The sequence below is a fragment of the Pristiophorus japonicus genome, chromosome 11 (genome assembly GCF_044704955.1).
Source record: "Pristiophorus japonicus isolate sPriJap1 chromosome 11, sPriJap1.hap1, whole genome shotgun sequence".
Taxonomy (NCBI): domain Eukaryota; kingdom Metazoa; phylum Chordata; class Chondrichthyes; family Pristiophoridae; genus Pristiophorus; species Pristiophorus japonicus.
Genome location: NC_091987.1, coordinates 62,700,147 through 62,715,408, shown reverse-complemented (window position 1 = coordinate 62,715,408; position 15,262 = coordinate 62,700,147). Strand labels below are relative to the sequence as shown.

At 41.3% G+C, this 15,262-nt stretch overlaps 1 protein-coding gene across 2 annotated transcripts in view; it reads left to right on the top strand.

The window, feature by feature from the left end:
• fundc1 (FUN14 domain containing 1) overlaps nucleotides 1-15,262 on the top strand; it is a 34,570-nt gene that overhangs the window by 2,294 nt on the left and 17,014 nt on the right. Inside the window, exons 1-4 of one of the 2 annotated variants that reach the window (XM_070893441.1) lie at nucleotides 3,239-3,336; nucleotides 5,201-5,357; nucleotides 7,847-7,922; nucleotides 12,675-12,803. In XM_070893441.1, coding sequence (XP_070749542.1) covers nucleotides 3,300-3,336; nucleotides 5,201-5,357; nucleotides 7,847-7,922; nucleotides 12,675-12,803 — 399 coding nt within the window. In that variant the 5' untranslated portion in view covers nucleotides 3,239-3,299. Of the gene's footprint in view, nucleotides 1-3,238; nucleotides 3,337-5,200; nucleotides 5,358-7,846; nucleotides 7,923-12,674; nucleotides 12,804-15,262 lie in introns of those variants that run through there. The other variant, XM_070893442.1, reaches the window with a different exon arrangement.

Sequence of the window (15,262 nt, the reverse complement as noted above, 5' to 3'; positions counted from 1 at the left end):
ACACTCAGCCAGGGACGGTGGGGCCCTGGGTGTGCCTCGCTGCACCACACCACTGGGACCCACAACCTCAGAAGGTGGGGCCCTGGGTATGCCTCGTTGCACCCCCCCCCCCTACTGGGACTCGCAGCCTCAGAAGGTGGGGCCCTGGGTGTGCCCTGCTGCACCCTGCCACTGGAACCCGCAGCTTCAGACATTCAGAAACCATGGAATGTCCCACCACCACTCAAACCACTAGTCATAGAAAACATAGAAAATAGGTGAAGGAGTAGGCCATTCGGCTCCTCGAACCTGCACCACCATTCAATAAGATCATGGCTGATCATTCCTTCAGTACACCTTTCTTGCTTTCTCTCCCTTGATCCCTTTGGCCGTAAGGGCCGTATCAAACTCCCTTTTGAATATATCCAATGAACTGGCATCAACAACTCTCTGCGATAGGGAATTCCACAGATTAACAACTCTCTGAGTGAAGAAGTTTCTCCCTATCTCAGTCCTAAATGGCCTACCCCTTATTCTAAGACTGTGTCCCCTGGTTCTGGATTTCCCCATCATCGGGAACATTCTTCCCGCATCTAATCTGTCCAGTCCCGTCAGAATCTTGTAAGTTTCTATGAGATCCCCTCTCATCCTTCTAAACTCCAATGTATAAAGGCCCAGTTGATCCAGTATCTCCTCATATGTCAGTCCCGCCATCCCGGGAATCAGTCTGGTGAACCTTCGCTGCACTCCCTCAATAGCAAGAACATCCTTCCTCAGATTAGGAGATCAAAACTGAACAAAATATTCCAGGTGAGGCCTCACCAAGACCTTGTACAACTGCAGTAAGATCTCCCTGCTCCTATACTCAAAATCCCCTAGCTATGAAGGCCAACATGCTATTTGTCTTCTTCACCGCCTCCTGTATCTGCATGCCAACTTTCAATGACTGATGAAACCCAGGTCTTGTTGCACCTCCCCCTTTCCTAATCTGCCGCCATTCAGATAATATTCTGCCTTCGTGTTTTTACCCCCAAAGTGGATAACTTTGCATTTATCCATATTATATTGCATCTGCCATGCATTTGCCCACTCACCTAACCTGTCATGGAAGGGGCTGTCACTGCAATGAGTGGCACCTCCTCCAAAGTTAGCTGGTCCTCGTCTGAATTTTCTTATACATCGTTGAAGTCGGCCTCAAGTTCTGCAAAATATAACAGAACACGGATAAATCATTAGCAGCAGAGGAGGGGGCAGGGTGGGTGGCATGAGTAGGCTCACACAGCACAGGCCAGGCAGCAGGCTGATTTGAAGAACCACGATGAACGATTGCACATTGCATCAACCAAAGCGTAGCTGATGAAGACATCCCCAGGAACCGAAGCATAGCTAGCCCGCACAGTGCTTAACATTTAACAAAGCCAGACTATGGAATTTGCAGGACTTACCCTCTCCCTCGAGTGTGGGCCCAGCTTGTGCCGTGGTGATTGCTTTTCGCCAGGCAGGACCCGTCAAAGCAGCGACCCTCTCTTCCAAGGGTGTCAGTGGGTGCAGATTTGCCAGGCCTCCTCCTGTTCTGGTTCTTTCTCGTTTGTTGTGTGCCACTTTCCTCTGCAAAGATGAAAACATAACTTTTTAGAGACGGTGTCTTTCAGCTGGGTGGGACATATACAGCTGGTCACATTTACAATTGCAATTGCATTGAATAAATGAAAATATTACTTACACTAACTACTTGACCAAGGTCCTGCCACTTTTTACAATGGCCTTCAGGTTTCGTGGTGGTCACCATTGCGCAGTAATCTTCTGCAACTTGGTTCCAGTGTTTCTTCATTTCTTTGGGTGGTACTTTTATGTGACCTCTGCTGGTGTCCAGCTCCTGCCATCTGTTCTCAATCAGTAACTAGTGCCTCCACTTCATCCTGCAAGAAATGTTTGGTCCTTGCACCGCGTTGCATCTTGTACTACTGCAGCTCCGATTTTTCCAATGCCCTCACACAGCACTCCTCACACACACAACTGGCTCTTTAAAAATGGCCAATTGTCAACTTGGAGCTGTACTGCGCATGCGCGTCCATTGCAACGACGTCAAAAATGTAACTTTTTTTTGTTGCGCTTGCGCATAAGATGCAGCATTGCTTTTTAGGCGCAGACAACAGGCTCCACCCCCCAAGGCGACTGGACACGCTGCGCGACGCTAAATTTGAATTATACGGCAGGAAAATTTTGGCAATATATTTCCAGCCTAGAAAAACAGGTGTAACTCTGGCAATAGGCCAGAAAATAGGCTTGGACAAAATTGAGCTTTTTTCCGCGTTGAAATGAAGTCAATCCCACAGTCCCCTAAATTAATGCTCGCAATTTGCAGTCAGCGGCGAAGCGACGCCGATCGCCATTGACCTCAAAGAAAGCTGCCACAAAGATCTCCACGATCTCTGATGAAAACTTGCGCTTTCTCGACCTTAATTTGATTGTAGCGAATCTCCGGCATCCAGCAGCAGTGATGTCATCAACCTGTCTAAGCAGCCACAGCCAGCAAACCAGGAAATAGAAAGCACCTTTTATCATTCACTTAAAAAAAAATTTCGAGAGCAAAATAAAGATTGGGACATACACAAGGGGCTAAGGTAGAAGCTGAAATATGAACAGACTTTAAAAAAAGATAAAAATATTTTATTATTTTAAAATCTAGTAATTTTGATCAAACTGGAGCAATTTGACATTTCAGAAATATAAAATTAGTTTTTCATGGCCAGAACGGTTGTTCAGCAGACAATACGCTGCTAAAATTACAGTTACACCTCTTTCAACAGGTTTAACTTTTTATGAGATATTTAACTGCGATATTAGAGCAGAAAAGGGAAAGCTTTCGTCAGTTCAAGTGATTTCACTGATTGCTGGCTATCAGGAGTTCCACTGCGGAGCAGGGAATGACTGTCTGCAATTTCAGGATTTTTGCATTTATCTGCACGTGCGCTAACTCCTGAAGGTACGGCAGTTTCAGAGGGGTAATGACGGTGAACACTGACAGTTTTGCCGTCATTACCACTGCAAAATATGGGCCATTGTTTTTCCAAAACCTCAAAATATGGATCTCCTTAACTCACTTAGATGTTTCTTCTTTCCACAATATTCAGGTTTTTAAGCCCAAGCCTATTTACTACCTAATATATCTTGTCGTCTTTTCCTTTGTTTTGCATTATAGCTGTTCATCTTGGGTTGTCAAATTAAAAACAAAAGTTATATAGGTCTACCTGGTGTGGAACAAATGGCATATTCAGCAACTTTAGAAAGAGCAAGAAAACAAGTGACATGGTTTACAAATGCACTTAAACATTATAGAAGTGTATTTTAAGGCAGGTATGTATAGGTCACATTTTTAAGCCAAAATTTGAGATTGTTACCCAAATATGACAACAACTTACATTTAGATAGTGCCATCAGTGTAGTAAAATATCACAGCACAATAAAACAAAAATTGATGCTAAGTTGGTCATCTGTCCTAATATCCCCTTATGTGGCTTGGTGTCACATTGTGTTTGATAACGCTCCTGTGAAGTGCCTTCAGATGTTTTACTGCATTAAAGGTGCTATATAAATGCAAGTTGTTAAAATTCAAAGACCATCCTAATTTTTCAAGTCTTCCAACATAAATGACACAATTTGGGGCACTGAACCACAGACATGGTAGTTTCACACCAACAAAAGTCGTAACTAAAATTGCACTACAGAGTTTGTACTTGAGTATATGGAAGCATGGGGCAATGTTCTGTATCATTACATTCACCTGAATATGCAGATGGGGTCTTAATTTAATGTCTCATTTGAAAGACAACACCTCCAACAATACAGCACTCCCTCACTATTTCAGTGAAGTGTCCACCTAGTGGGGCTTGTACACACAACTTTAAGACTTAAGAGGCAGAGTGCTACCATTGAGTTAAGCTGAAACTGGAAAGAAAAATGGTTTGTTCAGTGCTTTCTCCTTCAAAATATTTAGAAATCTTGATTATTTTTGGATTGTAATAGTGACCTTCATCTTTACACAACAGGTGACATTCAAAGTACTTTCTGATCCTACTGTGCAGTATGCCATTTTGGGGAGAGGAAAAAAATAGCTCAAAGTTTGTTTGCTGTATTTCTCAGTTCATAATCACATATTGTAAACTATGATGCCACTATGATTTCTATTCGAAAGGAAAAGGTTTAATCTTTCTTATCTGACTGATTAAATTCACAAAACTTTAGGGACCTAAACCAGTAACATTTTTAAATGCTCTCGCCAATTCTTACCCCACCCTTTCAGATATAATTGACTCCATGGTACATTTGCCTGGGCCTTGGTAACCACTGGCACCTTGCCCACATGACCATTATTTATGTATTAGCCCTTTGATGGGGAATATCAGCAGGTTTTTTGACTATAGGGAACATTGCAGTTGAGCTCACTCCTCTTTTCATTAATCCTGTCTTTTTAACTTATTTTTATTAATAAAAAAATATTTTTAAGGAATCAAGAGATATGGAGATTGGGCAAGAAAGTGAAGTTGAAGTCGAAGATCAGCCATGACTTCATTGAATGACAGAGCAGGTTCAAGGGGCCGTATGGCCTACTCATGCTCCTAATTCTTATGTTCTTAATATATTTTCTACCTTCTCTTCTGAAGACGCCAACTCTTTGCTGGAGTATAGTCTCACAACTGCAGAGGGCATGACCATGCCTGATTCTGTGCTTGATCCAATTCCATGTGCACACATCAAGCAGTAGTTGTGGATAACTTTAGGAGCAGAAACCCTGGATAGGTTGTCCCTTCCCCAATCAAGGGCACTGAGACTAGCTGTAGAACTCCTATTGTTGCACTGGCTGAGATCAGTTACTGCAGTTAGGGGATCAAACAGGTAGTAAACTCACAAAGTCATCAGGGACCCGCAGAACGCAGAAAAAAAAGCTGATCCTTGACCCCAATAGTGGAGTGGATAAATGAAATGACACCGTATAGTGCATACCTGATATTAGCCAGAACAGTTAGTGTTATCTTTGTTCTCTGTTATTACAGTACCAGCATTGGGGATGAAACCTAGACTGATTTTCTCTTCTTAAACTTCTAACTGAAGCCAATACTGTATTCCTTCAGCTCTTTGTCGTACCTCCTGTTTCTCATAACAGCTTGTCTGTTGTGCAGTAGAAAAATAAGCCATTGTTTGTACTGTTCACTTTCTTTAGGTCAAAACAGTGATGACGAGTCCTATGAGGTAGTAGATCTGACAGAGTATTCAGGACGACGTGAGTGGTTGGGCCGTATTTTTGGACAGAATTCCGGACCAGTTTCAGAGAAATATTCTGTAACTACTCAATTAATGATGGGTGGTGTAACTGGCTGGTGAGTGTGTAGTCTATTGTATGTTGTCAAAGTTAACACTATTTAAACTACTCTTACAATTCTCTTTCCCTCCCCCAACGCACATGGACATTTAGAAGCAGCTGATAACAAAAACTTTGGAATACATAAATTGTTTGAGTCAAAATTAGTTTGAGAGTTTTTTAAAAAATGGTTAAAAACGACATGGGTTTTAAAATGGCATGCCCAGTACCACTGTGCTAATGTTTTATAAAAGAAAAGTTATATTTGAATGAAAGCATCCTGGGCTGCAAAGTGGATCAATGGCCTGTCCTTTCAGTTTTGTCATCTCAGTTTGAATTTAGTCCAGACTGATGGGATGAAAGTCTGCTGGCTCTTAGGTCCTACTTGAAATGAATTTGGTAGTCTGAACGCAATTCGTGGATACATAGCACAAAACTGTCACTAATTTGGCATCAATTTGCACTGAAGTGTCCCCTCAAATGAGATTATTATAGAATGTTGGTGTGAAAAACTAACAGTAGTGCATTAGGGGTGCTTTTTATTTTATATAGACTGTATCATGTAATTGTTCTGTAAAGTTTATACAGTAATTTCATTAATGTTAACAGGAGTGGTTACTTTTTTTAAAAAATTGTTCTAGTTCCTCTAGAAGATACTGGCTCTAGCTGGAGTACAGTTCCAAGGGTGTTGGCCCTGGTACCTTCTGATCTGTATGCTTTACTGCTAAAACAGATACTGCATATTTCCATTAGCCCGTTGCGGAATGCATACTATATTCTGACTTATGAATGAATAGTGCCAGATTTGTTCCATTGGTTTAGTTATGCATGCCACGCAGGTTACCTACTTTTAAACACAGAGCTTAGTATTAACTACTGTATAAATAAGTAGAATAAGGGTCTAATGGTCTAGGAGAACTTGACCTGTTTATTTTTTCACGAAACGTTCAAAATTTCCAAGATGTCAATACTGATGAATGAAATTTCTTCCTGTTTTTTTTGCACTGGCTATTAGTATCATACTCTCCCAGGTCTGGTATGCAGATTAAAGCTGCCTCTACATTGCACCAGAAATGTACCCCAACTCCAACCTCCTAAGAGAAAACCATACTGTGACATTTCTGATTACCATAACTGTCAATGAGCAAGACTACTAATTTAGTGCCATAATATAAACAGTTTTGTACTGTAAACTCATACCTACACAGTTTCCATACAGCTAACAAAGAGAGGAGATTCTCATTCCACCAGTCTGGCTAGTTTTGAATTGAAGTCCAAAAAAGAAAGGAAAATGCACCAACCAATTCTTTATAGTTTATCCTTCTGTACGTTTCTGAAGTGACTTAAGATAAATGCATAAAGTTTATACTTTTCCTGAACTAGTGGTTCATTGTTGGTGTTTTAAGCAGAATTTTGACAAAAAGTGTGCAGTCCTCAATAAGAATGCATTTAAAAAGGTGTGTGATTCCAATTTCAGCTGGCAATCTGGCCTAGCCACTGAATGGGTGTGTGGTGCTTCCTCTTGGCTAAGGAAAATTAGAATGGAAATCAACATTTAGCACAGCTGGCATTTAGCACAAAGCAGTATGGGCAGGATATGGAACAGATAGAATCATAGAATGGTTGCAACACAGAAGGAGGCCATTTGGCCTGTCGATCCTGTGCTAGCTCTCTGCAAGAGCACTTCAGCTAGTCCCACTCTCCCGCCCTTTCCCCGTAGCCCTGCATTTTTTTCCCTTCAGGTACTTATCTAATTCCCTTTTGAATCCTGGTTAGGATCTGGAATGCACTGCCTCCACCACCCCCTCAGGCAGTGCATTCCAGATCCTAACCACTCGCTCCGTTAAAAAGTTTTTCCTCATGTCGCATTTGGTTCTTCTGCTAATCACCTTAAATCTGTGTCCACTGGTTCACAACCCTTCCGCCAATGGGATCAGTTTATCTCTATCTACTCTGTCTAAACCCCTCATGATTTTGAAGACCTCTATCAAATTTCCTCTCAACCTTATCTGCTCTAAGCAGAACAACCCCAGCCTCTCCAGGTTATCCACGTAACTGAAGTCTCTCATCCCTGGAATCATTCTTGTAAATCTTTTCTACATCCTCTCTAAAGCCTTCATATTCTTCCTAAAGTGCAGTGCCCATAATTGGACACAATACTCCAGTTGAGGCTGGACCAGTGTTTTATAAAGGTTCATCATAACTTCTTTGCTTTTGTACTCTATGCCTCTATTTATGAAGCCCAGGACCTGTATGCTTTTTTAACCGCTTTCTCAACCTGCCCTGTCACCTTCAACGATTTGTGCACATATACCCCCAGGGCTCTCTGTTCATAATCTAACTTAACTCTTGGTTTGAGGATGTGAAAAGGGACCAGGAAACCCTAACCATAGGGAGAAAATAAACTTACAAACATTGAGATGTAATTACTTATCCAATTAAAGTGTTTTAGAAGAAGATCTTAAACTAAAATTAATATTTAGTGCTGTTGTATCTCCTAACTTTCAGGTGTGCAGGCTTTGTATTTCAGAAGATTGGCAAACTGGCAGCTACAGCTATTGGTGGTGGGTTCCTTTTGATGCAGGTAAATAACGGTTAATTTGAATAATTTCTGCAGTATTCAACATTTTAATTTTCATAAATGTTGGCAGACAGGTTTCACGGTAATAGGATGCGATGTTATTTAAATTAAGTCAACTGTGGGATAGCCTTAAAGGCAGTCGTACAGGGGTCCATTGCTCAAGAATACCACAGCAGCAAAACCAGAGTAGCTTATAAAGTAGTCAATATCCAGGATTTTGTTATAGTTTTAACATTCACCCAGGCAGCAGTTCTTTGCAGTAGGGGCAGTCATCCATTTACTGAGTTGCTATACAAGTTGGGTATTCAGTTGCTCCTAAGCTTTATTCCTGTTAGATAGGGATACGTGGTAGGTGGAGGGAAAGTGGCACCCAGAAAAAAGAGAATGTCAACTAGCATTAGTAAGATTGAAATTCTAAGTCTGATGCTAGTCTGCATTAGCAGAAATCTTTGAATCAGCAGGAGCCCTATCCTGATGTGAATTTAGTTCATGCCAGTGGTGAGTCAAACATTGTAGTTAACATTAATTATTGGGACAGATGGAGATTGAACTTCGAAATCAGCTTGGAAATATGCAGGATTGAAGTAAGGTTTATGGTACTTATAAGAACCTTATCAGAAGGCGGAACTTTAAAAAAAAATTGTTGGGTACATCACCACCATCCTATGAGATTATGCACCTCTCTCTATTTCTCTAGGTCCCATTGCAGTCTCCTGCACTACTCTTACTCAATTCAATCAGAAGCATAGACCTTCTATGGTCAGATTCTGTATTCATCTAACAGGACTCCTACTTAATGGCCTAGAAGTCCCAATCGGCTGCTTCCTGCGGGCGATCAGGTAAAAAAGTTAAAAAAGATACGCACTTACCTGAACCTGCTGCGCCCACCCGAGATCCCGGTCCTGAGGCCTCCACTGAATGTGCGTCGGAGCGCGTGTATGTCTGGACGTCCGCAGGGCTGGAGCTTCAGTCACATGGCTCTGGACAGCCAATCCGGGTAAAGTATATACTCATTCATAATGATGGGAACTCCGTAAGTTGGAGTTTCCACTATTGTGATTGAGAAACCCTCCCAAACACCCAAAGCACTAATAAAAAATACATCACATATTTTTATTAATTTAAATTATATTTATGTATAATAAAATATATTTTCCCGATATTTAAAAAAAGTTTTTAAAATTTTGGTTTAAAATTAGTAGTGGGGAGGGTTTTTAATAATAAAATTTGTTTTTAAAATTTAATTATGTTTTTGTGTATTTTAAAACTCTTCTGCCTGTAAAAGTAGGCTATGCACCTGCTTTTATCAGGCGCAAGAGTTTTCAGGATATCTGCTGGACAAGATATAGGTAAGTACAGCATTCTTTCCCATGCGAATGTCCTGGCTGTGGAGATACGGAAGATCTGTCAAGCTCCAGCCTGATCGGAAAAGCTGAAAAACGGCTTTTGCGATGCCTTCCCGGGTACATATACCCTCCGTACGGAACCGGGAGGCCGGAATTTCTGGGCCATTATTGGGTTTCTTCCATACTTGTATAGGTCAATATTATGTACTCACAAATTCCTGTTAAAATCAAATCACTTGAATCTTGAAGAACAAACTAATTCACTGTTTTAATAAGCGGTTTCCTGGATTTTTCATGTACTAAATCCTTTCTTACACAGAAGACTAAGGGGGAAAAATTGCCCCTTTTTTTTATAGCTGGAAAACAGTTTTCGCCCGGGGGAGGGGGCACTACTACCTCCCGGGAAATTGCCGAGGAGATTGCGGAGGCGCTGTCATGACAGCGCCGCGGTTAGCGCCCCAGGATGCCGCGCAACCGCCGATGACGTCATCGCCCTGCGCGCCAACCCCTTAATATCACATGGGGGAAATTGTCCCGCAGGCCGCGAGGCTGGCGTGGGCAGATGTCAACGCCAGCTTTGCAGGTCGCGAAGCTGGTGGACATTCGCTTTCGGGGCGGTGATTAAAGAGGAGGGCGCCGGCGCCCCAGGCCTCCATCTATTTTAGTCGGTCGGCTCGACGATGGCTCCCCTAGCTTGGTCTGGGCCGCCATCGTGCAACCCGGCACTACGTCTTAGATGCCGTGCTGCTAGCCCGGTCACACACTGCCCTGGTGGCCCAGTGGGGGGCATCATAGGCTGTGCAGAGTGCGCAGCGGCTCTCCCCTTTAATCAAAGGGAAGGTTGTTGGAGCGCGTCAGCTCCGCATAGCATACCGCATAGTTCACCCCAGTAGCGCCCCGAGACTCGCCCCCCAAAGGAAGTGGAGCGCCGGAGATTGCGCTCCGCTTCTTTTAAGGGGCAGTAAACCCTATTCAGCGGCGGGGGTGGTACTTCCGTGCCGTGCTCTAAAAGTCCCTGCCCCGGAAAGTTACCGCCCCCAATCGCGGCGTGGGGCAATTTCGCCCCCTAAGATTCTAGCTCATAGTCACAAATTGGTAAACAGTTATTTTAATACAAAAAATGAGGTAAAAATTCTCCAATACAAAATGTGACATTTTCACATAGTAAAAAATTATAGGTCATTTTCCATGTGTAGGTTTAAGTATAAAGTAGTTTTATTGTCCTGAAGGGAAGGTGATCACTTTTTGAGAATATACATTTTCTTTTTGTCCTAAATGCAAAAATGTAGTTGGTTCAGTCCCATTAATGAACAAGTGTGAAGGTAAATTGCAGGCTCACACCCACAATTCCTTGCACGTTGAGTTCCTGATTTCATTAGGTAGATGCCAAGAATGGGCCATAGGCGGAGGGCAAGTTACTTGGGCCACTTTTGTATCTCCTAGCAGAAACTTAAGCATTGATAGGATCTTAAAATAAGGAAAGACATTTTGACAGGAGTAGAATTAATTCTGCACCCTGTAACAGTATTGTGAAACCTGTTGGCTCTTACATTTATTTAAATGTTTTCAAATGCTACCGTTGACTTCAAAAGGAGCAAATAACTTAGTAGGTTTCTTTTATTCATATGATTTTCTTAAGCTAATGTATCAATTAAATGTTCAAGGAAGGTATTTTTAATAAACTGGTGGCGCTCTACAATATAAATGAGTTCAAGAGATAATTGGATGTCCTTTAGGTGAGAGAAGGGATTGAGGGATATGAGGAGCCATGATCTGATGCTCCCAGTGGGGATCGACTCATCACAGGAAACAAATCTTTAGAAATAACAGACCCGTGACTTTACTTCGATTTAAATTAAATTGCCCATATGGTGAGGAGATGGCTATTGGAGTTGAGTTGTATCAGAAAGAAACACACCTTTTAGACCTAAAGGCCGTTTCCTAATCCTACAGTTTTACATTCCTAAAAAATCTCATGTTTTTGCTCAATGCCTTGATAATGGTAACAATTGCTAAAATGTGGTAATAAAAGCATAATAAAAAAATGAAAAATGTATTTTCTAACAAAAACTTGAGAACCAAAACTTTAGATGTTCTTCATGTTTATTTGGATTAAAAGCTGTTTGTTGCATATTTACAATGTGCCATGATCCAGTACAATTTGAGTTGTAACAGCAAACAAAAAATATATTTTTTGGAATCCTATAAATAGAAACAAAATTGCATGATTCTATACACAATTCTTTAGATGCATTTGTTTTTAAAATCAGTCATAACTTGGGCAACTGTAAATTTGCAAATAGATCGATAAAAGCCATGGTAAATATTTGCCACCAGTGGAAAATCTGCAAGAATTTAATGTTCATATTTCAACTTATAAATCACATTTAATTTGAAGAAGGCACAAAATAAGTTCTGCATTTGGAATTTTTATTGAAGTAATTAAATTGACTTTTTTTTTTAATAGTGAATCACCCTGGGTCCATCTGTGATAATTTGAATCATGGAATTGTTGGACACCTAGATTTAACTATGGCATCCATGGAGACTGTAGTACAAATGGAACAACAAGGATGATTTTAGCAGATGTCAAAATGTTACCCTCAACTTTTGATTTTTGTTTACAAACTAAATGACAATTTTGAGTGCTGCAATAGTCATTTAATTGATATGTTTCTGTAAGTGGGGCCGATGGTCACGGGTTGGTGGCTGTTTTAAATTTGCAATTTTTTATCAATAAATCTTAAATTTAAAATCTACAATTGAATATGGCATTCAAATATTAAAAGTCTCATGATTCTGACGATTCTGATTTGAATTGAGAGTGTAATAATAAAAACAACAAATCCCAGCGATTTCCCCCAGATTCATCCCGGGGAAAACCCAGCAGCAGAAACAGATGATCGGGTAGGTGATGCTTAGTGTTTTGTGATCAGGTGATTGATTGGTGGATGGGACAATAGCCTCTGGTTCTGCAAACTACAGCACCACATCAGAGACACGTGACTTTTGATGCTATAGATACACGTTTCACAAATTCAATTTTTTTTGCTTTATTATTTAGAACTTGATTAGATTTCTAGAGAAGCATTTATGGACAAGTAAGATTAACTGAGTTATGCAAATGCAGCTGCAGCCATCTCATAATTCAAAGTTGCTTAATTCAAATTATCCATTGAAATTGTGCAAAAGAAATCTCCAATTTTCTACACTTGTCTCATGAAGCATGATTGGCCGCTTTAGTATCGCACTAGTTCTAGAGGAAATGTGAATGCCGATATCTGAATGGATCTGAATGCTGACTTACTGAAGCAAGCCAGTTGTAAAACCTATAGAACTTATTTAGAAATATATTAGGTACTCAAGGACTATCTCATACCTTTACTCATTAATACATATTTTTCCTCAGGTTGCAAATCACAGTGGCTATATTAAAGTGGATTGGAATAGAGTTGAAAAAGATGTAAATAAAGCCAAACGACAGTTGAGAAAGAAAGCAAATAAAGCTGCTCCAGAAATCAACACCTTTATTGAAGAGGTCAGAGAAGTGCATCTGAAATAATCTCTATTTCAAGTACAGTATTTTCCATACAGCTTTGGCAGTATTTTCCCCTAACATTTTCTTCCATTCTTCCCATAAGTTCCAGACTTATGCAGGATACAGTTCCACAGGTGTTGGCAGACCTCTAGTACCTCAACCAACTGTTCATTCTGCATGCATGGGACTAGTTAATAAATGTTGGTGGACTATTGAACTGGTATGGGAAAGATCACGGCTGGGTCCAAATCTAAATTCATCTGATGTTCGCACGTACACACTAATGGGCAGAAGCAGCAGCCCTGGCTGATGTATTTGTTCCTCCACCCACCTGCCCATATCATTGTCTCAAATGAGATTAGTCAACTTGCAAAGACCAGGGGGTGAACCCATAGCCTTCCTCCATTTGTAGTTCCCACACCACTTCCCCAACTGAAACCAGCAAACTCGGCACAGACCAAGAATCAAACCTGGTACTTCCTTGATCAGTAAGGTTGAGTACCACACCACAAAACCATTCAGAAGGAGGTCCTTAGTAATCATTTTTACAAGAAGTACTCCTAAAAGAAATTCTTGTTCAAAATTAAATCAACAATCAGAACAAAAAGTTAGTACAATTATGTATTAGAAATGTTCTATCCAAATATTGTAAATCCACTCTTAAAGGTATATGCTGTCACTCTCACACACCAAAGGACTTTGTCTCTCGTAGTTATGAACTGAGCTCCCCTTGGTTGAGGATGGTAATATTCATGGAACCTACTTCTAGTAATTGCCTTGTTGTCCACCACCATTCTTGACTGGAAGTGGTGGGTCTAGATTTCTTTGTTCTGATCATTGTTTGTGGGACCCCTTAGTTCTGTCTATAGCCTGTTGCTTTTGGTATTTAGCGTGCAATACCTTTATCATTTGGTACCTCATTCTATCTATGGTATGCCTGGTGTGCTCCTGGCTTGATAATGATTCAAGAGTGAGACATGAAGGGTCTTGAGGTTATAGATTGTGGATGCGCACAATTCTATTACTACTGATAACCCAAAGCACCTCATGGATGGTCAGTTTTGGACTGCTAGATCAGTTCTTTAGTCTGTCTCATTTAGCATGGTGGTGGTATCAACTACACAATGGAGAATGTCCTCACTTTGGAAAATTAGACTTTGTCTTCAAGCACAGGGGTGATTTAATAGAGGTGTTGAAAATTATGAAGTGATGATAGAAATGCACTGTTTCCAATGGTCAGGATCTAGAATGAGGGGATCATAGAAACATAGAAAATAGGTGCAGGAGCAGTCCATTCGAGCCTGCACCACCATTCAATAAGATCATGGCTGATCATTCACCTCAGTACCCCTTTCCTGCTTTCTCTCCATACCCCTTTAGCCGTAAGAGCCATATCTAACTCCCTTTTGAATATATCCAATGAACTGGCATCAACAACTCTCTGCGGTAGGGAATTCCACAGGTTAACAACTCTCTGAGTGAAGAAGTTTCTCCTCATCTCAGTCCTAAATGGCTTACCCCTTATCCTTAGACTGTGTCCCCTGGTTCTGGACTTCCCCAACATCAGGAACATTCTTCTAACCTGTCCAGTCCCATCAGAATCTTATATGTTTCTATGAGATCCCCTCTCATCCTTCTAAACTCCAGTGAATACAGGCCCAGTCGATCCAGTCTCTCCTCATATGTCAGTCCTGCCATCCCCGAGTGAACCTTCGCTGCACTCCCTCAATAGCAAGAACATCCTTCCTCAGATAAAGAGACCAAAACTGAACACAATATTCCAGGTGAAGCCTCACCAAGGCCCTGTACAACTGCAGTAAGACCTCCCTGCGTCTATACTCAAATCCCCTAGCTATGAAGGCCAACATACCATTTGCCTTATTCACCGCCTGCTGTACCTGCATGCCACCCTTTAATGACTGATGAACCATGACACCCAGGTCCCATTGAACCTCCCCTTTTCCTAATCTGACGCCATTCAGATAATATTCTGCCATCATGTTTTTGCCACCAAAGTGGATAACCTCACATTTATCCACATTATACTGCATCCGCCATGCATTTGCCCACTCACCTAACCTGTCTAAGTCACCCTGCAGCCTCTTAGCATCCTCCTCACAGCTCACACCGCCACCCAGCTTAGTGCCATCTGAAAACTTGGAGATATTACACTCAATTCCTTCATCTAAATCATGAATGTATATTGTAAATAGTTGGGGTCCCAGCACTGAGCCCTGTGGCACCCCACTAGTCACTGCCTGCCATTCTGAAAAGGACCCGTTTATCCCGACTCTGCTTCCTGTCTGCCAACCAGTACATTACCCCCAATACCATATGCTTTAATTTTGCACACCAATCTTTTGTGTGAGACCTTGTCCAAATACACCACATCCACTGGTTCTCCCTTGTCCACTCTACTAGTTACATTGTGAAAAAATTCTTGAAGATTTGTCAAGCAT